The sequence below is a fragment of the Oreochromis aureus genome, linkage group 3, assembly GCF_013358895.1.
Source record: "Oreochromis aureus strain Israel breed Guangdong linkage group 3, ZZ_aureus, whole genome shotgun sequence".
Lineage (NCBI taxonomy): Eukaryota > Metazoa > Chordata > Actinopteri > Cichliformes > Cichlidae > Oreochromis > Oreochromis aureus.
In genome coordinates, this window is record NC_052944.1 from 72,261,490 (window position 1) to 72,288,439 (window position 26,950).

The 26,950-nt window shown below is 41.5% G+C and overlaps 1 protein-coding gene across 1 annotated transcript; it reads left to right on the top strand.

The window, feature by feature from the left end:
• Nucleotides 1-24,661: 24,661 nt before the first annotated feature.
• On the top strand, nt 24,662-26,704 carry LOC120434257 (cell surface A33 antigen-like). Its single transcript, XM_039602025.1, has 3 exons — nt 24,662-25,258; nt 25,919-26,281; nt 26,520-26,704. Exons 1-3 carry the CDS (start codon nt 25,189-25,191, stop codon nt 26,702-26,704), a joined length of 618 nt encoding a protein of 205 aa, XP_039457959.1. The 5' UTR covers nt 24,662-25,188.
• The last annotated feature ends 246 nt before the right edge of the window (nt 26,705-26,950 follow it).

The following is a 26,950-nucleotide window of genomic DNA, read 5'->3' on the forward strand; positions in this document are numbered from 1 at the left end:
CTCCAAAACATAAAACCCTGTTAGAATTCACTTTGCATTTTCAGGAAATAAGAAGCAAGTACCTTGTAACTAACCTATAGATTGTATTTTCTTTCAGAAACAGCAGGAAAGACCCAACTTTTGAAATTGCTTATGTGGCCACATTTTTGACAACTGGAACATAAAAAACTCATTGTTGTGTAGAACAAGTCCTTAAGACCCTCATGGTTCAAAAAGTATTTTCATTGCCTTGGGTTTAGAAGCAGTTTTTCAAAAGGTGCACCGATGCAAATTTGACAGGGATTTGCCACAGAGAAACAAAATGTCAGTAGTTATTGCAGGCATATTGGATAGAGCATTTTGATTGGATAGAGCATTTGGCCCAATAAATTAAAACTTATTTTCATTGGTGGAACTGTCTTTAGCAGATAAAATGGTTTAAATCAGGACAGCTGCAGTTGGTTGACAACTTTAAGAATCGTCTTTTTTGAATAGATGATAAGAACAAAAACTATATACTTGTCCCACATTTCAACTCATCTGGACTAATTTAATGTCTCTGTTTTTTGGCTGTATCATTTGTCAGTAAAATTACAATTTCTTCAAACGCAACAGACATCTCTTCTGTACTGTCGCACTGGGGGTAGCTGATAGAAGTCTCCAACAGCAATGACTGACATGCCTCCAATGGGTCTCCGAGTCCCTTTGATCTGTTTGAGTCTTGCATCTACATATGCAAAGAGATGTCTTGACACTAGGGATGGGTATCGTTTAGGTTTTATCCGATACCGGTGCCAAACCAGTACTTTTGAAACTTTGCCGGTGCTTAAACGGTGCTCAAACCGGTGCTTAAAGAATGGAGAACACAAAATTGGTCCAAAAACCTCTCATGTTCAGCTGTTTTTTTTGGAAAAAGATAACAATGTAAGCCTTTTCTTCAGCTATAGGGCATATATGGTATTACTCTTGGCTGGAAGCAGTGCTTAAACAATGGAAAAAACACTACTTTTTCCAAAAACCTCTCATGTTTAAATGTTTTCTACTTTTTCTTTGGTCATTTTAGCCTTTTTGGCCAGGGTGAAGGGAGTATCTGCCATCAAACAAGAAGACAGTCGCATGTAACTACGACGGTGTTTGCTAGTTCACTACATGCATTAATGTAATAACGTGGTTAGCCTACTCAACGTAAATTAAACACGAACAACATTAAGCTACTCACGCAGAGAAGAACGGCTGCTGCTGCCATCATAATCCGTCATCATTTCTGCTACACTGGCAGGGCTAGGGACCAGGACGCTACTCTTCTGGTTTTTGGGGGATGTTCCTAACTCTGGGTCTGATAACAGGCACCACACCCGCAGTAGATGTGCACGGTGTGAGGTCTCGCAGCAAGCTATCAAACACGGCGCATTTCTCGGCTTTAAAAACACCCCCCACTATGCATCGCCAAGTGTTTCATCGGATTCGAGGTGTTACCTCCTTTGACAGTATCACAGTATCATCTTAAAGCACTTGTTGCAGGCTGCTGAGTTTGCATCTTTTGCTGTGAAGTACAGCCAGACTTTTGACCGCTCCGCCTTGGGCATTTTTAATCTGTAGCTCTGCTCTAAAAGAACGTACGTACGTACCGGCCTACTATCCTCGGAAACGCAAAATGATTGCCTAGTATTGGCTCAGGAAAAAAAAGCACCGAAATGTGCGCTGCTTTTCGGTCTGGTTACTACCGTTTATGTCAGAACCGGTGCCATCATGGCACCGGACACTGGTACCCATCCCTACTTGACACCATAGACACTTCGTCAATGACAATTATTTCAGCATTCAAAAGTTCAGATCTGACTTTATCCAGCTGATTGCCAAGTCCTTGAATGGGAGGTTTTAAGCTTCTAGGGAGCTTGAGAAGAGAATGCAGTGTTGTTCCAGAAATGTTAAATGCTGCAGTCCCAGTGAAAGCAGTTAACAGGACAGTGGGTTTTGATATGTCAACGTCGTCTGCAAACCGATTTTGAATCACTAGAGGAACAATGGATAACAACATTAGATTATTAGGGCCAGGAAGAGAGGTGTGTTGGTTTTCTGTCTCTTACAGAGAAAGGAACGGACACCAGAAGAGGTCACAGAGATACGAGGATCCTTCGCAGGAGAGACAGACACAGAGACTGACAAGACACCAACTGGGTCCAAGTGTCATGGTGTTTGGGCTCTGACTAGTGACCTGGAGAGGAAGGATCCCATAAACACAGCAATATCCATGAAGGGGTTGGCGGAAATCCAAGAACACCAGACAAATGAGGGTCGAGAGGCTCTTGGTAAAAAGGGGGACACATTCCTGTTCCTTTCTCGGGGGGACACAGCTGTGACCCCAGAATACACAGATCATCGTTTGAAATCGGGACCGAATAATCCCCTGATCTGTGCAACGACTGAAGGGTGGTCTAACCCCTGAGGTTGAAGAAAGAAGAGCAGAGAATCACCCGACTGGAAGACACTGATGGCTGCAGCAATAAAATAAAGGCTAAAAGCTCCTCGGACAGAGGTTCTAGTCTGAGTACGTTTGAAGGGTATAAGGTAGCACCAAAATAAAGCTGTGGGAGAAATGGGGAGCGTGGGTGCTGCACCTTCATTCCAAACAGCACTGCTCAAGATGGCTCAGAGACTCTGGCTCTGGAGGGCCTGAAGAGTCTGTCTGAAACTATGCATGAACACTCAGGAATTGACAATCCGCTGGAGGGCTGGGTGACCTTAGTGTTCGGACGGTGGAAGGGGCTTGTAATTTCGGTCATGCTTTCTTTATCTGTGTTGGTGGTTATTTTGGTTACTTGTGGTTGTTGTCTCATTCCTTGTGCCAGAGGATTGTTGGGAAAGGTAATTACAAGGGCAGTAGACCCCAGAGTTGTCACTCCGATGTCCATGATGCCATTGATGGACATGGAACTGGCTGTGTCGGTCAAGGAGGGACACAACACTCAGTGTGGTGACCTCTGGAGTTATCTGGAGTTATAGAGAGGGAATTGTGGGATTATAATATTACCTTATGCCATGTTATACCCCTAATTAAGGATTGTGAATTATTATGTAGTTTTAGTTTGCATTATTCTCCTGAATTAGAAGAAGGTGATAACTATTACATTTGTTAAACTGATTTGCATTACATTAGACTGCTGATTTATTGTGAATGAATGAGATGCATTATACGGCTGAGTTATAAGAAATACTGTTTTCAGAGAGTCTTGATCTTATTTGTCTGATTAGAAGAGAACAGAACATACCAGAGAGGTTTTCTGCCCCATCTCAGCAGGCTTGAATTGGCTCAGGAAAAAAAAGACAGGGAGCCAAGGTCATAGCTTAGGCGCCATGAGAGAGAAAGAGTGTGAATGTTTAGGCTTTTATGACTAGGTGGGGGCTACTAGAGGCTATAAGAATTTGAGCAATGCTCCACCATTTTGAGATCGTATGCTGTCTGCGTGCAGTGTTCATCTCCCACACGTGTGTTCATTAAAATCATCGTTTGACTTGACCCGGCCGGACCAGTGTTGTTTTTGTGGTTTTCCTCTTGTATCCATCTCCAATATTTTGAACCCATAACACTGGGCACTTTGCTCAGTATCTTAGATGCTTCTGAGTAGATGCATTTGATAAGATGTGATTTTCCTGTTCCAGCACCACAGGAAAATCACAGGACATAGAAAGAAAAAATGCTCTGGATTGAGAGCACAAACTCTTTTAATGCACCAGTCTCTAACTGCATAAAATATGCAGGCTTGCTTCTTATTCAGATTCTGAAACATCTGACGTAACAATGTGGGATCAATAGCAGGGGGTTGCCTGATGGCTCTGACTTCTGTTGAAGCATCAGCCTGACGGCTGTAGTCGGGCACATCTTCCTGTTCATTTTCATTGTCTCGCTCTCTTTCTTGTTCAACAAGTGGCAACCTTACGAGATCTCATTCAGGTGCCAGATTACACCATTCGTCAGTCACACCTCTGTTCTGCTCATATTCCTCAACAGCGCTCTCGATCTCCTCACTGTTTTTCTCATGTTTTTTTTCTGTTTGTTTTGATAATGTGTTGCACGTACTCAAGACAGTCAGTACCTGGTAGCTGTACACATCCAGCACCATAGAAAGCCTCATAGGTTGGCAAAGATGGTTTTTTCAGTTCGTGGTCTGAACGATGAGGAAGGTACAGTTTAAGCAGTCTTCCGTAATATTGCTCTGGCTGTTTTTCTTGTGAGCAGCGGTGAAATCTGATGATAGCAGGCTTATCGTTTTTGCACCTTTGCACAAATCCCATCTCATTGAGAAGGGGCAAAACATCTTTACCTTTTGTCTGTTGGCCATAGACAATCCTGCAAGTAGCAGCAAAGTCTGCCATGCACATCTCCTCATACTCTGGTGTTTCAGGTCTGGCTTTGTATTTGTCATTCAAAGATGTCATCCAAACATTGGAAGACTCAGGTGTTGTGTTGTCCAGAACTGACAGGGGATGACTCATTTTCACAGGATTATCATCAGTTGGAATGAATATTACAGCACGTGAACATTGCTTCATGTGAAGACCACATGCATGAGCAACACACTCCTGTGCACTGATCTCTCGTTCGCAGAAGTTGAGTCTACGGTAGTGCAACGTCTACGGTGTCTGTAGACGTTACGTCTTTTCATTGGTCCGGAGTCTACGGTGACCATAGACACTGTAGACTCGGGCCAATAGGAGCGCCGAAACCCACTGTAGACGACAAGTTGTGGGATAAAGGAGCTGGAAATATCACCTGACAAAGAAAAAACAGACAACAGACTGAATGAATAAAAGAAGTCTTCCTCATTGCACATTTTTAACCAATCACAAGCCTCTTCTTTCACTCTAGACTTCCCACCTGACGCCTGGAATGCTGTCTGTGGTCTTTAGCATGATCACAATGTGTTATTTATGTAGTTTGACTGGTTTAAAATGACAGGACACTAAGCTTATCAGTGTATATTCCAATAAAAGCATCTAGTTTTAACTCCAACATCGATGAGGTTTTTCTTTTGGCTCTTTTGAACCAACAGGTTGGAAAGTCCCCTGAAATTAAGAGCAATTGAATATCAATTCCTTTCTTTTCTTCTGTGATTATTATGTGCAAATCCGAGCCATAAGAGGAGTCTTTTAGGTTCTCCTGATGAGACGATGTAATTGTTTTACTTTTCCATGACACTGTCATTTACAGACAGGTAAGAAATTAATGGCATGTCCTGAACTCTTGACCACTACACAGGGAGACATTGTTGCACTTTGCTGCCATGTTAGGGCTCACTTGTCAAAGGTAAAAGAGTTGTGAAATCATTACAAAGTTGCTATGAGAGATTATGTTTGTCCTGTGACAAATAGACTGAATAGTTGATTATGAAAATGGCGTGATCATACACCATGGCTTTCACAGTCACCTGATGTCAACCAAGACTATCTGAGGAAATTTGACTCACATAACAGATAGATAATAGCTCTGTTAGTGTTTACTAAACAATTCCAGAATACACTGAAGTTGTTGTGGAGGCATATGTTGTACAAATACTTCCAAAACTTGTCTTTGCCTGCTTGTATACACTGCTTCTTTGGTTCAGGTCTGTTATGTGTTTCTACATAGTTGTGTCTACATGTCCAAGGCAGATTAAAGCTCAACTTAGGCATTCATTGAGTAAATCCACAACTCACTGTTACTGTAACACAGGACACTTTATTAAAGTGGATGAAACAGGAATACAGAAAACACCACTGCAAGATAGTCAATCAGTGAACTGAACTACAAAAAGTCAAAAGTGCCTATCAGGTAGGCTGTAATCATACATGTTACCATCAACAATATCATTGTGAATGTTACACACACTTAAAGAACGTTTACAACCAGCGAGATGTACTGACAATAGCCAAACACGGGTAAATGTGTAGTAAATGGCAGTTCGGTAAATCTGCCTAGTATGATATTAAATACACTTACTACTTCATATATCTCAGATCGTTTGTAACGAGCCACGGAAAGCACCATGTTGACTTGAAGGCGCGTGGATACCCTCTGGGGTTGTTGGGAGGTGGATGACCTGGTAGCGAATGGCCAACACCTCTTTTGTGACTCGGTGGACGATGTAGTGGACAGTAGAACGAGGCATCCCAAACACTCTTGAGACCACCCTGTAGGATGCTCCACTTGCCAACCAGAAAAGAAACACCAGGATCTCAATTGTGGCACCCCATCCATGCCGCCGATCCTGGTTCAGGAGATTCAGCAACACTGCCAGAGACTCCCTGCTTAGCCGAAAATCAGGCCTTGGATCCTCCTGGCTAAAAAAACGGTCCAGGACTGGTACACTTTGGTTAATCCTGCAGTACAATGGCCTTGTCTGGTTAAGGAAAAGGTGGAGAACAGCATAAACAGTTTTAATAGAAAGGTATGACTTCATTTATTTTATGACATCAAAGCATTATTTGGATTGCTAAGCTTGAGTAAAATAGACTAACACTGAGAAATAACATTTTATACATTTCATCTGTGTAGCTAAGCTTTTTTGTGAAATCAAAAATAACCCTGTTTTGAGCTTTCTGACAATTTTACTGCAATTTTATGTACACAAATAAGTAATTGAAAATAAATTTAAACTTAGAGAAGAGATTTTGTTCATATATTTTGAATGACCGCCGTCATTCAGTCACTGAAATTATCCATAAAACTAGCTAAGTAAATGAGTCTAGATTAATAGTTTTACCTGGATATGATTTTCTCTTGTTGAACGGTTTTGAAGGAGATAGTACAAAAAACGTACGGAATAGATAGAATAAAGATTAGAAGAACAATACTGTGAATGCTTTTCAAGCATCCACATGGGATGCTCATTATTGCCTGAAATGAAAAAAACATATCATGAATAATTTATTTATACATTTATTTATACAAATAAGAGTAATAATAGCTGTTAAATTTAATTATTTCAGCTAAAGAAGAAGAACCTGCAAGTGATAATTTCACAGATGACATCACATATAGTGACATCAAAACATCACATCATCAGCAAAGGGCAATCAAACAAAACAGAGGTAACATTGTGTTTTTCTGTCACGTGATATGGGTGGTAGTTGTAAAAAAACAGTGTACAGTCGAGTCTTAACAGCTTACTTACCGCTGGGCTCATCAACCACTCTTTTTGGCTGCAGTGGTTATTATTATATTTACATGCTTTCATTTAGCGTTTCTCGAGGGTAGCAACTCCTAAGTTTCTCCCTCCCACACAGAACGGGAGGGGGAGTCCCACACGTTCTCCCTGCAGCACCGACTACACTGCCTACAAGGGCCTGTAGCACTCTGCACATATTGCCTTCACATTAAATCATTTATGAATAATGACAAAAATCACTTCAAGGGCTAAATCGCATTTTGTTTCTTCACCTAAATATACAGGCTGCATGTAGGAGTGACGTGGATTGCAAGTGGCCCCGCCTGACCTAAGGCTTTGGCAAGTTTGATTCGAAATTAAATAAAGGGCGTTTAATAAACACTGAGATATATATTAACAAGTTGTAGTTGTTATATTCTCCCAACAGCCAGAATATGCTAAATGAATATTAGGAAAGTAAGTGGTACTTTGGTGGAGTTCTAGCTAGCAGTAGACCAGCTTAATAATTAAAACAGTTAAAATTCAAATATGACACTTAAAGATCATGCATTTTGATAGAAATGCTATTTTCTTACTAGTTATCGTGTTACTTGTACTAATATCAATCTAAAACTTAATATTTAACCGAATAAAACTTACCGCAGCAGCAAGAAAAGATGGCGACCGAAGAAGATTCTGAAATGCGCTGCTCCACAGGAAATGAGGGTGTGGTCTAATTTAAAACTCATAGTGTTAAAATGCAGTAACAACTAAAATCCACACTAACACTTTTCAGGAATCCACTCCCGATGTGGTATTTTAACTCGATTAAGTGTTGATCAGACTCCGAACTCTGTTGAATTCAACTAACACTGAAAAATCAACACTGGCATTTTTGCTGTGTAGGTTATTATCCTTTGTCAGCTGACCTTACTTTTTAATGTACTTGTACAAACCATAACATTCTGCAAAACATTCATAGCATCACAATAAGCACTTTACCATGTGAACAGGGGGTTAAAGGGTTTTAGTGTCTTGAACAGTGTTGGGCAAGTTACTTTGAAAAAGTAATTCAATTATAGTTACTAGTTACTTCTTCAAAAAAGTAACTGAGTTAGTAACTGAGTTACAATATTCTAAAAGTAATTAATTACTTGGAAAAGTAACTATTGCGTTACTTAAAAAAAAACAAAAAACAAAAAACGTTTAACCCTCTGGGGTCCAGGGTATAATTGGCCATTTTTTTACTACTCTTTATTTTCCCTCCACATTTTACCTTTAAAAACTATTTGCTTTGCCTTGTTTGTGTCACGTCCGGTGTGGCAGACGTGTGGAGTAGTAGGGAGGACCCAAGATGCGGCAGCTCTGGTGCAGGTGAGTTTATTTAACAGAAGGAAATACAAACAGCGGTGGCGAGGGTGAACTAGAAACTAAGAAAACCTAAACTGGAAAAACTAACAGAAACTAACCAGAAACGGATATGCAGGGAGGCACAGGGAAATCCATAGGAAGACGGCGAGACGTAGGGAGACCGAGGGAAACAACACAGACGAAGCAGCCACTACAAAGACAGAAGACGCGACTTAAATACACACAGAGAAACACCGGGAGATTACACACAGGTGGTGGACACAGCTGGGAGTAATTAACAAGACGAGACAAGAGGTAAAACCGAACACATTCACATGAGACGCAGACCTTCACAATAAAACAGGAAACAAGAGATCACTACACGAGGATGCAGACAAGACACTGAAAGACAGAATAAAACACATGGAACCTGAACTAAACATGAGGGCAAGATAACAAAACCTAAACCAGAAGTAATAATCATCATCCTAATCATTAACAGCACAACAAGAGAATACGAGAACAAACCATAACATAATAACTCAAAATACTGGGTCCAATGGACCCAGAACCATGACAGTTTCGTATCATCCTTTTCAGCACAACCTCGCGTGCCTGAATTTACAGTCATGTTCTCATTTTGTCATACTGTATAACCAGAATTGATCTAAAATCAAAGACAAAAAACATAAAATCAGAGTAGAAAAAGTTATATTTTTACTGTAACAACCATAAACATGTTTAATGAATCATATTTCATAACTTCAAATGCAAATATAAATTGTCAATTTTAAAATCCTATGCACAAGTTTTGCAAACAACAAAGTTATTTGCATCGATTTACCTTTTACCCTTTTTTAAAATAACCATTTCAAACTATTTACAGAACAATCAGCTGTTCTTCAATAAGATGCCACACAAATTATTTGTGCCACTCCAAAAAAATAATTTCTGTCCACTATAAAGGAGAACATCACAGCCTGATACCTGCAGGTCTGACAGCAGCAGGTGTATCACTCCTGGAGACAGCAGTCGCCTCATTGTTCTGACACACAACACAAAACTATCCACAACACTACACACTAACTACACAAGACAACACATTAACTACACACTCCAAACACGCTAAACGTCACAAATCTCTCACATCTCAAAACTCTCTCTCTCTCTCTCTCTCTCTCTCTCTCTGTCACTCCTAAAACTTCCCCTGTTTTGTTTTGTTTTTTTGCTCATAAGCAGAGAGTGCTTGCTAGCGCTAACGTGGCGAAACTATATCTTGTTTATCATGACTCTGGTTTTACGTGGCCTATCGACACAATTTAAAAACTGGCACCTTGTTGCTTTGTCTTTAAGTGGTCATGTAATTGACTTACCACGACTACTTTATTCTTCCTCAGTCAAACAGCAGCACTCATGCGATTGTTTTGCCTCCTTAGATCCAGGTGTTGTGCTAGACCAGGGGTGGGCAATTCCAGGCCCCGAGGGCCGGTGTCCCTGCAGGTTTTAGATCTCACCTTGGGTCAACACACCTGAATCACATGATTAGTTCGTTACCAGGCCTCTGGAGAACATCAGGACATGTTGAGGAGATAATTTAGCCATTTAAATCAGCTGTGTTGGTTCAAGGACACATGTAAAACCTGCAGGGACACCGGCCCTCGGTGCCCACCCCTGTGCTAGACAGTGATGGTGATTGCCGTCCGCAGGAGCGCGCAGCTGCTTAAAGCTGTAGCGTCCAGATTACTTACAGCTACTTCCGTGCAACTGATATAAGATGCGGTAAGCTGAACACAGCTTCAACCGTCTGTTTGTTGAAAAATAGTAACGGACCGCATTTCCTTGTTAGTAACTGTAACGCCGTTGTAACGATAGGAATAGTAATTAGGTAGATTACTCGTTACTGAAAAAAGTAACGCCGTTACTTGTAACGCCGTTATTCCCATCACTGGTCTTGAACCACAACCTTATGAACATGTGATGCAGACTTCCATCTCAATCACATCTCATGAACCAGCACTCGGGGCCCACAGGGAGTTTACGTTTTAAATCAGTTCCATGAAAAATTTTGCTTTTGGATATCACACATAGGTGAAAAACCCATGAAGTCATTAAGAGAACCTAACACTTCAAAAGTTCACTGATGAAGCCTGAAACAGGATTTTGACTTATCTGGGTAACTTCAGAGTAGACCTTCGGTTTACGGCATTACAAATGTGGTTGACTTTTTACCGAGGCATATCTTCTTGGTAATGTAGGAGTAAACATAGCGATATACCCAGTAGGTCACTGAGTTCTCCTGGAAGATCCTGCAGACCTCTTTATACAGACAGTAGGCCAGTCTAAGGTTTCGCAATGGAATCTAACCTTTGTGTTTCTACCTGCATGGACGTCAGTAAAATAAATAAATTCTTATAGACAATCTGTGTCATGTGAAGGCTGTCTGCAGGCAGGAGTGGTGGACCCAAAGTGCAGACACCCAGAGCAAAAAGGTGAACTCAAATGCAACTTTAATGGCGGATGGCAAAAAAATGGAAAACTGGCTAAACTGGGAATACAGAAACTAGGCAGGCTGGCTGGCTGGACACAAAGCATGGTATGATCAAGATTGCGACACAGGCAAAAAACAACAACAAAGGGCTTAAATACACAGAGGGAGCAATCAGGGAATGGTAGACAGGAGGGAAACACAGCTGGGGCAAATCAGGGCTGACAAGACAAAGGAAGCAAAACCAGACATATTAACATGAGACACGGACTATCAAAGTAAAACAGGAAACATAACACAGAGACTTGACGAGGGGATACAGAGCAACTAAGGAACACAGACAGAAACCAGAAGGCAGAACTCTAACAAAGAAACCAAAAGACTAGAAATGATAAATAATGGCAAAATCAAAGTTCAACAGTAATGAAAACTCAAAACCCAGGTCTCCTAACAACCTGTCACAGTTTTGAACACTTGGACAAAAAAGACACTTCCAGATGTTTAGGAGTTTATGATATGTTTTCCTTGTCTTTCATTCTGCAAACACAGAAACACAAGCAAGTCAGTTCTTTGGGGCTCTGCTCTGCAAGTTTGAGTCTTGTTCCTGTAAAATGTGTCACAATAAAAGCCGTGAAAAAAAGGATCGCTGCCTATAAAAACATAATAGTCACCAATGTTGGCTTAATGTAAAATTTGATATTTTAGCTGCTTCAAACAGACAAGTAAACAACTAAATGCAGAAATACATAAAGTGGCTTAAGATGGGATGATTGTGCCGGAGTATTGTTAATCTTCTTGCATCCATGTTAGTATATAAAGTCCAACATCTCCCTCTAGTGGTCATATATAAACCATGTGTGAGGATGGTGTGAATGTAAAATGTGAATCATAGTGTTCCAGTTAGTCATCAGTGTGTCTCTGCACAGCTGTAATTAAAATGTGTTCAGAGGGCCTCAGTGTCTGAATGGTTCCAGTTCAGCTCCATAACAGCAGCGTCCCTGGTTTGATTCCTGTGTTTCAGCTCATATCTGCCTCTCTCACTGAGGGGGACGTAACTACATGGACATGGATTTGTTCATCAACCAAACTACAGATCACTGACAGCAGAGGATAAAGATTCAATTACTTGAGATATAATGAGATTATGTTTTCACAAAAGTTTTTTTTTCATTGTTATTCTTATTTTGAGTTTCTTATCAACCATTTGTGCATGTTATTTTTTTAGTCTCCTGTAGGCCTTTATTTATAATTAGAAGTGTTTAGAACATGCAGTACAGTTCAGTACATGCAGTGTGTTAAGTGACAGGTAGCTAAGTCAGTCCCCCACCACTTTCTTTGAACCAATAGAAAAGCTGGTGCTCAGAGGAAGAGGGCGGGCTTTACTTGGTGTCAGTGAGAGAAATGAAAAAAGCTCAAATGAGTGAGAAGGACGATGAAGGAAACATCTGTGCTGTGTCTGCTCTGTAAGTAGAATCTCTGTGTTTGTTTGAATTCTTGTACTTTGACTGTCTGCTCTCCTGATAACTGATGATGGAGGAGAAGACATGAAAAACAAATCAGGCTGAATTCAAGTTCAAAACACCACGAGGACCAACTGCAGGTCTCTTCAGACACAGTCTGAACTGTGTGACTAATTGGAAGATAATCCATGAGTTTGTTTTTTAAACTGTATTTCTTTCTTTCTTTCTTTTTTTTTTTTTCCAGTTTTTTGATCTCCAAACTTTATTCTGTCCCTGAAGGAAGAAGTATAAATAAGTTCACTTAATTAGTTTGTCTGTCTGTCTGTTTGCTAGAAACTTCCACATCCACAACTTTTAATATATAATTTTCAAATTTTGTGTGATGATAACAATAACAGCTCAAGTTGATTTAATTTCAGTAACAATTGCTCTCAATGTCACACCAAATGTGAAAATCCAAAATTTATATTAGGAACATATTCTTCCATTTTAATTTTTTTAACTTCATTTTTTAATGGATCCTCTTCGAACTTCACAGCAATATACCAGACCTCAAAGCTGAGCTTGAAAAATATTTTTAATAAAACATATTGATTAATGTATAATATGAAAGCGCATAGAGTGAGCTTTACAACACAATTTAGATTTTTTAGTACAATGCCCTGTGGTGTCACAATGATGCCATAAAGTTTCACAAACTCACACACAACATGAATATATCATCAAATCTCAAGTTTTTACTAGTACTGTCAAAATTAACGTATTAACGTAGCTTAAGCCGTCATCACGATTAATGCGATAAAAAAATTTAACGCTATTAACGCATCTGGAGTGCATAATGACTCAAAATCCCTGAAATGTTTCTGTCAATGCATTTCTAGCAGTTTGTCCAAGTAGAGTTACCTTTGCACATGCACAAATAGGCAGTAGATCTGGTAGTGACGGGCAGCTGAACCAATTAACTCAATAAGGAAGATGATAAACGCACATTGGCCCTCTCGATGGGAAATTTGAGTATTAAAAAAATAACAAGATGGAACAGTCGACCGACATAAAGTATTATGCACATTGTGCAAGAAGGAATTTTCTTTTCACCGAAGCACTTCCAGCTTAAAATATAACTTTGACGCGAAGCATACGGTTGATCCTGCTAGGACTTTGGCTAACGCGTCACCCAACTTGTGACAAACCATTCACGGAGCATTCATTATTTCACCTGAACAAAAAGCAGCAAATAATAATTTCACAGTTGACATTACGTATAGTGACATCAACTACGCACTGACGCCTCTGTCAGTGCGCTCCAGGGCAGCTGTGGCTACAATGTAGCTTGCCATCACCAGTGTGTGGATGTGTGTGTGAATGGGTGAATGACTGAATGTATTGTAAAGCGCTTTGGGGTCCTTAGGGACTAAGTAAAGCGCTATACAGATGCAAGCCATTTACCATTTACCATCAAGCCATCACATCTTCAGCAAGGAAGCTCATTCTTCCTCTCAAAAATTTTCTTCTTTTTTGGTATCTGTCTATAGCTCATTGTCAGAGTAAGAATGTAGTTTGGAGTATAAATCAGCAGCAGTTGTTCTAATCTTTCATTACAACAACATAACACTACAACACATTAGGCACCAATCTGTTTGTCAGTCCTATGCTCCCTCCTTCTCTCACTCACTTCATGTTTTTTGTTTTTCATACAAGAGTTCATCTCCTTTCTCTTAAAAAAATAGGAAATATTACATTTGTTAATCTTGTATTTGTTTTGATCAGGAAACATTTTTACAACCTCTGAGCATTGGGAAAAAGGAAAATACCTCAGCAGATAGCAAATAATTGCGATTAATTACAGAAAATTGTGAGATTAATTAGTTTTGGGTTTTTTTATCCATCCATCCATTCGCTTCCGCTTATCCTTTTCAGGGTCGCGGGGGGCGCTGGAGCCTATCCCAGCTGTCATAGGGTGAGAGGCGGGGTACGCCTTGGACAGGTCGCCAGTCTGTCGCAGGGCCAACACACAGGGACAGACAACCATTCACACTCACATTCACTCGCACATTCACACCTAGTGGCAATTTTGATTATCCAATTAACCTATCCTCACAAGCTGCATGTCTTTGGACGGTGGGAGGAAGCCGGAGTACCCGGAGAGAACCCACGCAAACACGGGGAGAACATGCAAACTCCACACAGAAAGACCCCGGACTGATGGTGGAATTGAACTCAGGACCTTCTTGCTGTGCGGCAACAGTGCTAACCACCGTGCTGCTATTTTTAAAAAATCTTTTTTTAATCTATTGACAGCACTGGTTTTTACACATTATAATGTGTAAAATTATAATGTGTAAAAACCAGTTATTTTTTTTTTTACGAGTCTGTTGGCATCTGGGAGCAGGCTGAGGGTCGCAGATGCCAACAGACTCGATAACAACACTACGTCGATCGTCCAGCAGAGGGTGCTGCTGAACCTGCAGCGTCACAGCTTCTCACAGCCGTCAGTACAAGTGTTAAAAACCAACACTGTTCCTGCTTCCTCCTGTTTATTGATTGTTTGTTGAACACAAACAGTTTCTTTTCTTTTATTCTTTTATTCACTCACCACCAGGCCAGACAAAGGAAGTGAAAATTTTATTGTTGCTCTCAGTCAAACTTTGTTCCTCCCCATTAATCATTTGTTTTTTTCATCATGTCCTGTTGTCTTTAAGGCACATCTTCACTTTAAGCAGCTATCCCCATCAACACGCCACACCAGTTTTGAACTCTGTTTGTGCAAACTTGGCCACTCGTTTTCGCTGTTGTGTGCGATTGTTTATCGGCCCCCAAAATATAATAAGAAGTTTTTATCCGAGTTCTCAGAGTTTCATACACGTCTGCTGCCTCGATGCTGTCGCTCCTTTTAGATTCAGACAAGGCAAGCCAAAGGCTAGTCCTTGGCTAACTGATTTTACCAGAGCCGCTAGAAAAGAATGTAGAAGATGTGAAAGGCGGTGGAACAAAGATAGGCTGTATGTCTCTATGGAAGCTCTTAAGACTAGCTGGAAAGTCTATCAGAGAGCAGTAAAGGCTGATAAGCACTCCTATTTTTCTCAACTTATTGCTTATTGTTCTATATAACACTATAAATTCTGTACTTAATCCAGAAGGCTATATTCTTTTGCACTCTTCTGCGGTTATGTGCAATAAGTTTCTTAATTATTTTGTGGACAAGGTTGCTAGTTTGAGACCTCCGACTCTACCTATTGCTGACCCAGCCATGCATGGTTCTTGCTCAAGTTTGTTCTCTGCCTTTCTACCAATTGTTTTATCTGATTTAGAGAAACTTGTGTTGAAAGCTAAACCGTGTGGCTTTCCAAATGACGTTGTTCCTCCCCGTTTTCTTAAAAAGGTATTTCCTATCATCGGACCACACATTCTGAACATTATTAATACTAATCTTTTGTCTGGTCAGGTACGCAGTCATACATCCTTTACTTAAGAAACCGGGCTTAGACAGTTCAGTCATATCAAATTTTAGACCCATCTCTAAGCTTCCGTTTCTTAGTAAGATTCTGGAAAGGATTGCTTATACTCAGTTGATGGACTACTTGAATGACTCTAATTTGCCAGAAATCTTTCAGTCCGGCTTTAAGCCATCTCACAGTACAGAGACAGCCCTCGTAAAAGTTATGAATGACATCCTGATAGCGACAGACCATGGTAAATATGCAGTGCTGGTCTTGTTAGACATGACCGCTGCATTTGACACAGTGGATCACGATTTGTTGATCTCCCGCTTACAGCACTGTGTGGGAATTTCTGGTTCGGCACTTTTGTGGTTAAAGTCCTATCTCTTAAATAGGACCTTTTGTGTTAAGTTGGGGTCGGCTTCATCCTCTGTGGCCCCTCTGCTCTGGGGTGTGCCACAGGGATCTATTCTTGGGCCGTTATTGTTTTGACTGTACATTTTGCCTCTTGGCGCGATTTGGCGCGTGCCATTCCATCTATATGCAGATGACTGCCAGCTCTATTTACCTTTTAGTCATTCTGATAGTCTCCCAAGTTGATCTCTGCTTGACTGCCTTACTGATGTCAAAGCATAGATGGTAAAAAATCTTTTAAATTTTAATGATCAGAAGACAGAAGCGATTTTATTTTGGCCTGTTTTTCTCATACTCCAGATGTTGATCTTGTAGTTTTGACTTCCCAACTAAAGAGTTCGATCACAAATCTCAGAGTTAAAATTGATTCTGCACTTACCTTTGATGACCATGTAAACGGGGTGGTAAAATCAGCATTCTATCACCTCAGATGTTTATCGAAGGTTAAGCCCTTTCTTTCCAAGCGTGACTTGACAAGTGTTATTCATGCCTTTATTACCTCACGTTTAGATTATTGCCATTCTTTTTCAATAGGGATTGGGCAGGGCACTTTGTCACGCTTGCAATTAGTGCAAAATGCTGCAACACGATTTTTAACTGGCAGAAGGAAATTTGATCACATCATTCCGATTTTGGCCTCTCTACACTGGCTTCCAATTGAATTTAGGACCCGTTTTAAAGTCCTTTTATTGGTTTTTAAATCTCTAAATGGTCTGGCACCTGTTTATTTGTCTGACTTGTTGAAGCCCAACGTCCCCACTCGTTCCCTTCGGTCAGCTGAGCAGTTGCTGCTTTCGGTCCCAAAGTCACGGCTGAAACTTAGAGCGCCGATGCTTTGGAATAACCTTCCTCTTCATATTAGACAGGCTACATCAGTGCCAGTTTTTAAGTCATTATTAAAAACCTGTTTTTATTCCCTGGCTTTTAACTCTGTGGGTACCTGATTTTTTTTTTATTTTTTTTTTCTTTTATTGCTATGTCTGGTTTTATTACTATGTGCATATTAGTATTGTACAGCACTTTGGTCTGGTGTATTTTTAAAGTGCTATATAGAATAGAATAGAATAGAATTCAACTTTATTGTCATTGCACATGCACAGGTACAGGGCAACGAAATGCAGTTTGCATCCATCCAGAAAGTGCTTTAGCCGCGATATAGATATATTACATTATATATTAGCAATAATATAGATGTGTAAGTATATTACAGAAATGGGTCTATTATGGTATGTTATAATGTACACAGTGTGAAGTATGTTATGAATATTCTATAACTATAACTATGTACAGGCTGTAGTGAGTACAGGCTATGAAAAGGATATAAATATGAAATAAAAACTATACAGAAATCTGAGATATACAGTTATACAGAAATGTGAACTATGCAAGTTATAAACAGTTGTAGGATTAAAAATTATCATATGTACAGAATGATTATTTACACAGAACTATACAGTAGTGCAGTTAGGATAATTGTGATAGTGATAAAGTGCTAGTGGTTGTGGGTGTGTGTATGTTCAGTCCATGAGTTTAACATGGGTCAGATGTCAGGAGGCAGAGTTCAGGAGTCTGACAGCTGTGGGGAAGAAGCTGTTCCGGTACCTGGTGGTCTTAGTCCGGAGGCTCCTGTAGCGCCTCCCAGAGGGCAGGAGGGTGAAGAGTCCATGTGATGGGTGACTGGGGTCTTTGGTGATTTTCCCAGCCCTTTTCAGACACCGCTTCCTGTAGATGTCCTTTATGGCAGGAAGTGGTGCTCCGGCGATGCGCTGGGCAGTTTTCACGACCCTCTGCAACGCCTTCCGGTCCGAGGCAGAGCAGTTCCCGTACCAGACTGTTATACAGTTGGTCAGGATGCTCTCGATGGTGCAGCGGTAGAAGTTCACCAGGATGTCTGAGGACAGGTGGTTCTTCCTCAGAGTCCTCAAGAAGAAGAGGCGCTGGTGAGCCTTCTTGACCAGCTTGGAGCAGTTGGTTGTCCAGGTGAGATCCTCGGAGATGTGGACTCCCAGGAACTTGAAGCTGCTCACACGCTCCACAGCCGTCCCCTATATAAATAAATGTTGATGATGATGATGATGATGAAGGACCTCCAGCCAGCAGGCCACCTGACCTTCTGGGTGTTTGAAGTTCAGGAGCCAACTTAGAGATGCATAGTCAGTGCGCAGGAGGAACCGGCAGCTGTGCAGGTTGTTAGGATGCCTGGGTCCTTGACCCAGAGGTTTGAGTTTATTATATTATTTATCTTTTCTAATCTTTGGTTTCTTTGTTAGAGTTCTTTCTTATGGGTTATGTCTCTGTGTTATCCTTAGTTGTTATATCCCCGTGTCCAGCCAGTGTCTATGTCTGCCCTACGTCTCTATTCCCTCTGTTGCAGTGCGTGCGTGTGAGTCTGTGTCTTTAGTTCAGTCTGTGTCACGTTTCCTGTTTTATTTTGAAGGTCCTTGTCTGATGTTAATGTATCTGGTTTCGCTTCCCCCTGTCTCGTTAGGCCTGATTTGCCCCAGCTGTATTTCCCTCCTGTTAACCATTCCCTGATTGCTCCCTCTGTGTATTTAAGCCCTGTGTTTCTCTGTGTCCGTGTCGCGATCTACCGTTTATTATGCTGTGTGTTTTGTCTGCTTGCCTGAGTTTATGTTTGAAGTCTCAGTTCTGGTACCTTTTTTTAGTTCAGCATTAAAGCTGTTTTTGAGTTTACTTTGTGCCTCCGAGTGTCTGCACTTTGGGGTCCATGATTCCTGTCTGCACACAGCCTACAGCTAACACAGGTAAGGGCAGAAGTGCCGCACCGCAAGCACTATGGCAAGCAGCTCCCGCTGAGTCAAGTAGTAGTTCCTCTTGGCTCACCCCAGAGCATGGCTGAAGTATGCCACCACTCGTTCTCCAGCCTCATCCTGCTGTGAAGGGACCGCCCCAACTCCTAGCATCAGTGTCCATAATTAAAGGTTGCGGAGCGTCGGGGTAGGCCAGGACTGGAGCTCTGGTGAGGGCCTTCTTCAGCTGTGCAAAAGCCGCAGCGCAGGCATCACTCCAGCCGAATGGCCGGCCCTTATCAGTCAGGCGGTAGAGAGGGCTGGCTATCGTCGCGGACCCCTTATTGAACCGGTGGTAGTAGGAGGCTAGGCCCAGGAAGCTCCGCAGTTCTTTGATGTTCGAGGGAGTCGGCCAGTCCCAGACCACAGCCACCTTTGTGGGGTTGGTGGCGATACCTTGAGCGCTGATCACATGGCCCAAGAACGTGGTCTCTCTCGCCAACAGCTGGCACTTCGCAGGGTTGAGCCGCAGCCCAGCTTGCCGGATGGCACTGAAGACCTGGCTCAGGTGGGGCAGTGCACTGTCGAAGTCGCCACAGTGCACCAACAGGTCATCCGGGTACACAACACAGAGGCTACGAGGGATGTTCACTAGCACCCTCTCCATCAGCCTCTCGAACGTCGCTGGCGGATTGCAGAGCCTGAATGGCATGACCCTGAACTGCCACAGCCCCTGTCTAATGGTGAATGCAGTCTTAGGCCTTGCTTCGGGGGCTAGCTCCACCTGCCAGTAACCGCTGCGTAGGTCAAGGGAGCTGAACCAGCTGGAGCCGGTACTTTAATCCAGGGCCTCGTCGATCCACGGAAGCGGATATGAGTCCTTCTTGGTGACTGCATTGAGACGCCGAAAATCCACGCAGAACCTCGGGTTACCATCTTTCTTTCCCACCAGGACCACGAGCGCCACCGATGGGCTGTTAGACGGCTCAATCACCCCAGCCACAGCCATCTCACGGATCTTTTCCTCCACAACCTGCCGTTTCGAGAGGGGCAGCCGGTGTCGGCGCAGACGGATGGGTTGAGCAGAGCCAGTGTCCATGGTGTGCTGGACCAGCCGCCAGTCTTTGTCACTGGTGGCAAAGATGTCCATGTTCTCGTCCAGGAGGCACCTCAACCGCTGGCACTGGTCTCGGTTGAGGGAGGTTTGTCGGCTTAGAGGCTGGGGCTGAGGTGAGTAGAGCTGATCCAGAGCCACCGTTGCCTGAGCGGCAGCTGCCTGAAGCCTGGCTTATCTGTCTCTGGGCTGCTGCTGGGAACCCCGGGTAGCCACGATGAGCATATAGCAACACATCAGCTGCAAAGGTGCCCAGGCTCTCCCCCGGCTGAAGGCTCTGGTTGGTCAGCTGCTCCCTGCTCTAATCAGTGGAGTGCTGCTGCCCAAATCGCCTCTCAAGTGCTATGGTGAAGTCCTGAAGCTCATGCTGCTCTGCCGGGGCTAGGTCAAGGAGTACCTGCAGTGCATCTCCTTCCAATGCTAGCGCTAGTTGCATAGCAGGCTCTTCGTCACTTCAGCCACTATGCCTCACGGCTAGCTGGACTTGTGAGAGGTAGGGCTCTAGTGGGGTTAGCCCGTTGTATTTCAGTATCTTAGCTGGCGTTGTAGGCATCACTGCTTGCTGGGAGGGGCTCGGTGTGTCGTTCAACAGAGGCAGCCCACGAAGCATTGTCCTAGCGTCTGTTGCGACGGCCCACTGCCGGGGGGCGCTCGCTCCGTCGGGACCCATTGGGGGACTTGCATGGCCGCTTGCTTCCTCTGTCTTCAATCGCCAGCTTCCCAAGCAGCGAATGCTCTCCTCGATGGCTTGCTCCAGCCTCTGAATGTCTCTCTCCATTCCGGTGAGGGTGAGCTATCCCACTTCTGACACCAATGTGGCGAGCTCAGACAAGGAGGAGACAGAGGTGACATTTGGTCTTGTTTCCCGCAGAGTTAGCCAGGGAGCGCAGCCATTTATTAGCATTCAACAGGAAAACACCGCTGCTAACCCAACAGCATAACAACAACAAAAAAAGCAAAAAAAAGGTGCTCTCTCATCAGAAAAACACACAGTCACAGAGAGAGCGCATCACATGGTAACCATGGCAACATAACACTGCCGCCCAAAACAGCAGAACACAGCTGTCAAGCAAAACCCCAAACAGCCCTGGCCCGCTACAGTATATTACATAATACTTATTGTATTAATACAATAATCAGTTTTACAGTATTAAACAACTACCCCAAAAGATAATGGAGTGGTCTCATTGAACAATCTTAAGAAACTAAAAATAAAGAACTTAAATTTTTTAAAATTTACAAATATAATATATGTCACCCCTGGGCCATCTACTTAAAGGTTTTAATACATGGCCCAGTGTCATTCAGTGCAACGGACGGCCTGCAGAGCAGAGCCCTGAAGAACTGACATGCTTGTGTTTCTGAACTGAAAGCACATTATAAATTGACCTACTGGGTATATCGTTATGTTTGCCTCTACGTTACCAAGGCTATATGCCTCGATAAAAAGTCAACAATATTTGTAATGCCATAAACCCAGGATCTACTCTGCAGTTACTCGGATAAGTAAAAATCCAGTTTCAGGCTTCATCAACTGTTAATTGTTAGCTTCTCTTTATCACTCCATGAGTGTTTCAACTATGTGTCATTTTTATTACTATTTATTGACTTTACTTTATTATTCATATTATTGTCTAGTGTATGTTATGCTGGATAAAAGAGTGTTACCCCCTGTCTGTTCCAGGGGATTGGTGAAAGATAAGAAAGCAGAGAAATGCAAGAAAAAAGGGGGGTAGGTGAAAAATTTAAGTAAACAAGCATTCTATGTCTCCAACTGCTGCTTCTCTAACAAAGCAAACTGAAATGATACACAGCACAAGAAAGACTAAATAGAGGTGCGTACACAAGCAAATATACAATTTTGGTGTGTGTGTGAGACAAACAAAGCCAAACCTGGAAGAGCCCCTAACACATAAGAGGCTTGAGCTATGCCGCACCACAACCTTCAAGGGAGTCGGTCAAACCGTAATACACAGTATAACCACTAGACGGGAGACTTGAAATGTGAGTCATGACTATTTCCTGCTTTGCTCAGTGCTGGTTCATGAGATTGAGATTGAAGTCTGCATCATATGTTCATGAGGTTGTGGTTCAAGAAACTAAAAATCTTTAACCCCCTGTTCACATGGTAAAATGCTTATTGCGATGCTATAAAATATTTGCAAAATGTTATGGTTTGTGCAAGTACATTAAAAGAAAGATCACCTGACAAAATCTACTGACAGCACTATGTTTACTTTCCTCTGCTTCTCAACATAAAAAAAAAAAAAAACAAATCTGGAAAATATCTGTGATTATTTTCTGGTGATCAAGCTAACATACTGAAATAGCTTTTTATTATTCTGACCAACAGACAAACCTGAAATATTAATTTTGAAACCATTAGAAAATGAAAAAAAAGGAAAAGAAAATAGACTACTAGAGAAATTCAACAATTAAAAAAAATATTAAAAATTCACCATGTCTCATGCTACTTGTTTGTCTTTGAGAGACATATTCGGTACTGAAGCTTTTCTCTCACATATAGTTAGTGAATGATGTTACTGTTGTCTTTAGCCTGCAGTTGAAGTTTAGTGTTTGATTCTTGCACTGATGAGAGATGTGTATCAGTTAGCCACAACCAAACAAGTCAAATTTTCCATCCAACACCTCAGTGAAACCCACAGAACCACGTGACAACAAAATAAGAACTAAAGTTTATCAATACTGCAAAGTGTAATAATGAAGACTGTAAACTGCTGGTTGAGCAGTTGTACCTCTGGTCTGATGGCTAATTGTCCATGACTGACTTCTTCTTTTCTCACAGCTGAATACACTGCAGCTGGATCAATGTCTGCAGAATGAAACATGCAACTTACTTTCACAGGAGCAAGTGTAATAGTACTGTACACCTTAGGGTTATTTTTTTCCACTGCTTACCACCTCTGTTGTGAACTAACAGTTGACCAGAATGAACCCGTGGGTGTTTGATAAAAAACCTGGATGACCACAGAGCTTTTATCTTGTATTAATGCAAACTGATGCACTTCACCACAAAGCACAAAGCAAACATGTTCTCATAGCATGAAACCTATTATTAACCAAAATAAAACACACTGTAGTGAAGTTGCTGTTTTGGTTTTACATTCAGGACTCTAGAGAAGACAAAATTAAACATCAAAAAATAACATTTGATACATTCAGTCTGTTTTTTCATCCACCTTGTTTTAACTCATCTTGCCAATAAAAGGGAACACCAAAAGAAAATGGGCCTAATCTGAATCAGTTTGAAACTTGTTTCTCACTTATGACACAGGTTTGACCACACGTAATATGTGGCTATTGCAAGGTGACCTGTGGTTGAATCTATGCCATTACAAAACATTACATTACAATACAAAATGAGAAAAAATGTCAAACATTAATGTTGAAACTACAGGACATTTCTCACATTTTAACTACATTAAACACTTCATTAAATAACAATTTGCACCATGTCACCTGCTGCTGGTTGGGTTCTGAGTGTCCAAGGACATAAAGTGTTTCAGTCTCAAACAGACACATCCTGCACTGAAGCTCTGCTGTATTAAATAATGCCTTTGCTGCTTCCTGTATCGTGTTTGTTTCCTGCAGTGAAGAGAGATGTGCATCAGTTAGCCACAAGTAAACAAGTTAGTTTTCATGTGACATCTCAGTGAAACCCACAAAACCAGGCAACAAAAGAGTCACAACAACAACAAAAAAAATGTTTTATTTGGGTATTTTTTAATAATGCAAAGATATCAAATAATATTAAAGATATTGGTGTCATAAAATATACTAACATTTGTGTATAACCTATTACATTTTAATATAAAAAATGTGATGTGTGTTTCTTTTTTTATTGTTTGAGTATAATTTGATTAGAAAACGATATGAAATATATATAAAAGTAGTTTCAACATGTGGACGTCTTTATTCTTTGTTTTCTTCAGTTAAGAGTGGAGGGAAACTCCCACTGGGTTTAAATCTGGGACTCTCCACCATTTGACCCTTAGAACTGAAGAAGCTTCTCGGATGAGAGGTGAAACGTCTTCAAGCAACTCATAGAAGTCCAGATGCTTTTCTTTCCAAGCTCTTTAGACCAGTCTGTGTTATGTTTCCTGTTTTTACTTTGAAAGTTCGTGTCTCAAATGTGTCTGGTTTTGCTTCCTTTGTCTCGTTAGGCTTGATTTGTCCCAGCTGTGTTTCCCTCCTGTTGCCCATTCCCTGATTGCTCCCTCTGTGTATTTAAGCCCTGTGTTTCAGTTCGTTGGTGTTGTGATCTACCCTTATAAGTTTACCTTGGAGTCTTAGTTTTGTTACTTTTTGGAGTTCAGCATTAAAGCTGTATTTAAGTTCACCTTTTGTCTCCGACTGTCTGCACTTTGGGTCCTATTCCTGCCTGCACACAGCCGTCACATAAAACATTGGCTGTCTCTCACCCTTTACCCATCCCTTGCTTGTCATGTGTTTCTTTGGTGTATTAAGAGTTTTTTCATGTGCTATGTGGAGAGGTGGTTTTTTTTTTCTGTTCTCAAACTGATCTCCCTATTGGAGCTCAGTCTGGGGGGAGTTATTTTTTTTCTCCTTATCTTTCCTCATGTTGTGCTTTTTCCATGTGTTTTTTTTCCCTATCAGCCTACCTCTCTGACATGTCTTCCTAATGTGTTGTTTGTGTAAGTTTGGTTCTTCACTCTTTCTTTGTGAATGTAGGTGAAATTTAACTGTTAGAAAGCAAACAGTGTTTATCTCTAAAAAAGAAAATTAGCCTTGATTACACGTTGATATCACCCAAAGTAATCATTACTACCTTTACTGCCTTAGTTATGACGTACCTATTTGTCATTGTCCTACAGTCTATTTACGTCACTCTAATGCGACTTCCTTAAGAGATAATTGAAAGTGTGGAGTTTTAACCAGTGGCTGAAAAACAAATGTTTCAGCTTTATTTAAAACTCAGATTTAACCACATGTAGTCAGTTTTAAGTCAGGTTCAACTATTTACTGAAAATACCAACAAACTCAGACCTTTAGAACAATCTAAGAGTCAGATCAGCAGAAATAAAAACAAGGAAATGTTTGCTGTAACTGCGTCGCTCTGCTCGACTTTGCTGATTGTCGGTGTCTTCGTGTTTGTCTCTGCAGGTGAGGTTTATAAACCAAACGGTGTTTCCCTCTGAGATAAAGAGGAATAAACATCAGTCTGGTTTATGTGTTACTTCCCAAACATGTAGTTTCATATTGTTTGTGATGGCATCACGAGGTCTGGTGGTGTCTGTGGATTTACCCGCTTGGTCAGCGGTGCAGTTTCCAGCACAGAGACAAAGAAGTAAATGTGTGTGTCAGTGTGATGTGTTGTAGTGTCAGGAGTCAGTATACAGCTACAAAGCTTTTTGTTCAGTGTATACAAACAGCTGTAGCTCCATAAAGGCAGCATGCAGAGACTCACAGTGTCTTATAATGAGAGGCTGCTTTCTCTCACACATTATGTTCACTTTTTATCAGCATGTTTCTCTTTTGTGAAGCTGCAGGAAATGTGGAGTCTTTCCAGAAAGATTTCATGCTTAAAGCATTTCTGAGAACTCCAGTGCAACAAACACTTATTACAACAGTCTCTTGTTAAAATTAGCTCCTTATTTATTGTAGGTAGATAACAAAGAGAAAAACTCTTACATTAGAACATACTTGTAAAGCACTTTCATTGAAAAATGAGGTTTGACACAAGTGAACTTCACTCGGATTGGCTGCTTTAGAGCTGAGTCGTTGTATTTTTATCTTTAACCTCTCTGTTCTTTATTCTTTCAGATCAGAAAATCATCACAGCTGACTCTGGACAGGACGTCACTTTGCCATGTCGAGCTCCAAACAATAACATCATTATTGTTGTAGAGTGGAGCAGAGCTGACCTGCGAGAGAAATATGTTCTTCTGTTCCGGGATGAGCGTTTCTATCCAGATGAGCAGCATCCATCTTTTAGGAACCGGGTGGATCTGCAGGACAGACAGATGAAGGATGGAGACGTGTCTTTGATTCTGAAGAAAGTGACGATTAATGATAATGGAACATATGAGTGTCGTGTCTTTATGAGAGAAAGACACCACAGGAAGAGAGGTCATCTGAAGACCGACCCCATCAGCATCATCAACCTGAGTGTTGTTGATCCTCCAGGTGAGTGAGTAGAGTTGAGTGTGTGTGTGATCAGAGGTGAAGCAGCTTCCTGGTTGTTGGTGTTTGTTTCTAAAGATGTTGTTGATGAGACTTTGTAGAAAGCAGCTGGTCTGAGTGATGTGATCAGAGTGCAGTAGATAATGTCTGACAGCAGTTTGAAGAGGAAATGGATTCTGTTCTGTTCTTCACTCATCACCTACCTGACAGCTGACACCTCACACCTGTTTCTCACCTGCAGGTCAGACAGGAGGAGACACAGAGGCTGGAGGGAAGGAGGCAGGAGGGAAGGAGGCTGGAGGGAAGGAGGCTGGATCTGTTGGACTGATTGTTCGTCTGTCAGTTTCTGCTGTGGTTCTTGTTGCTACTGTTGTTGGTTTTTTGATCTACAGAAAACATAAACCACAGAGTCAGGATCCATACTAGCCTCTTGAGTAACTGCAGCATATTTGAAATGTCTTTAGTGTTTTTGATGATGATGATGTTTGGTAAGAGAAGCCTGCATCGCTATGGTAAAATGCAAAATGGAGTTCAACTGCCCAATATCCAAATAAAAAAGTAGCAGGTTCAGAACCAGGAGCTGCTGATCTGTCGGCCTGAGACTAAACTGTAAGTGATGACTTCTAACTTTTTTTGTTTTTTTAATTCAGTAGGTCAATAACATAAGATGAT

Bases quoted from the DNA above. Each gene is read 5' to 3' on its own strand.
- LOC120434257 (XM_039602025.1), top strand. From the start codon at position 25,189: ATGTTTGCTGTAACTGCGTCGCTCTGCTCGACTTTGCTGATTGTCGGT. The intron at 25,259-25,918 runs GTGAGGTTTATA...TTATTCTTTCAG, and splicing joins CTTCGTGTTTGTCTCTGCAG to ATCAGAAAATCATCACAGCT. The intron at 26,282-26,519 runs GTGAGTGAGTAG...TCTCACCTGCAG, and splicing joins GAGTGTTGTTGATCCTCCAG to GTCAGACAGGAGGAGACACA.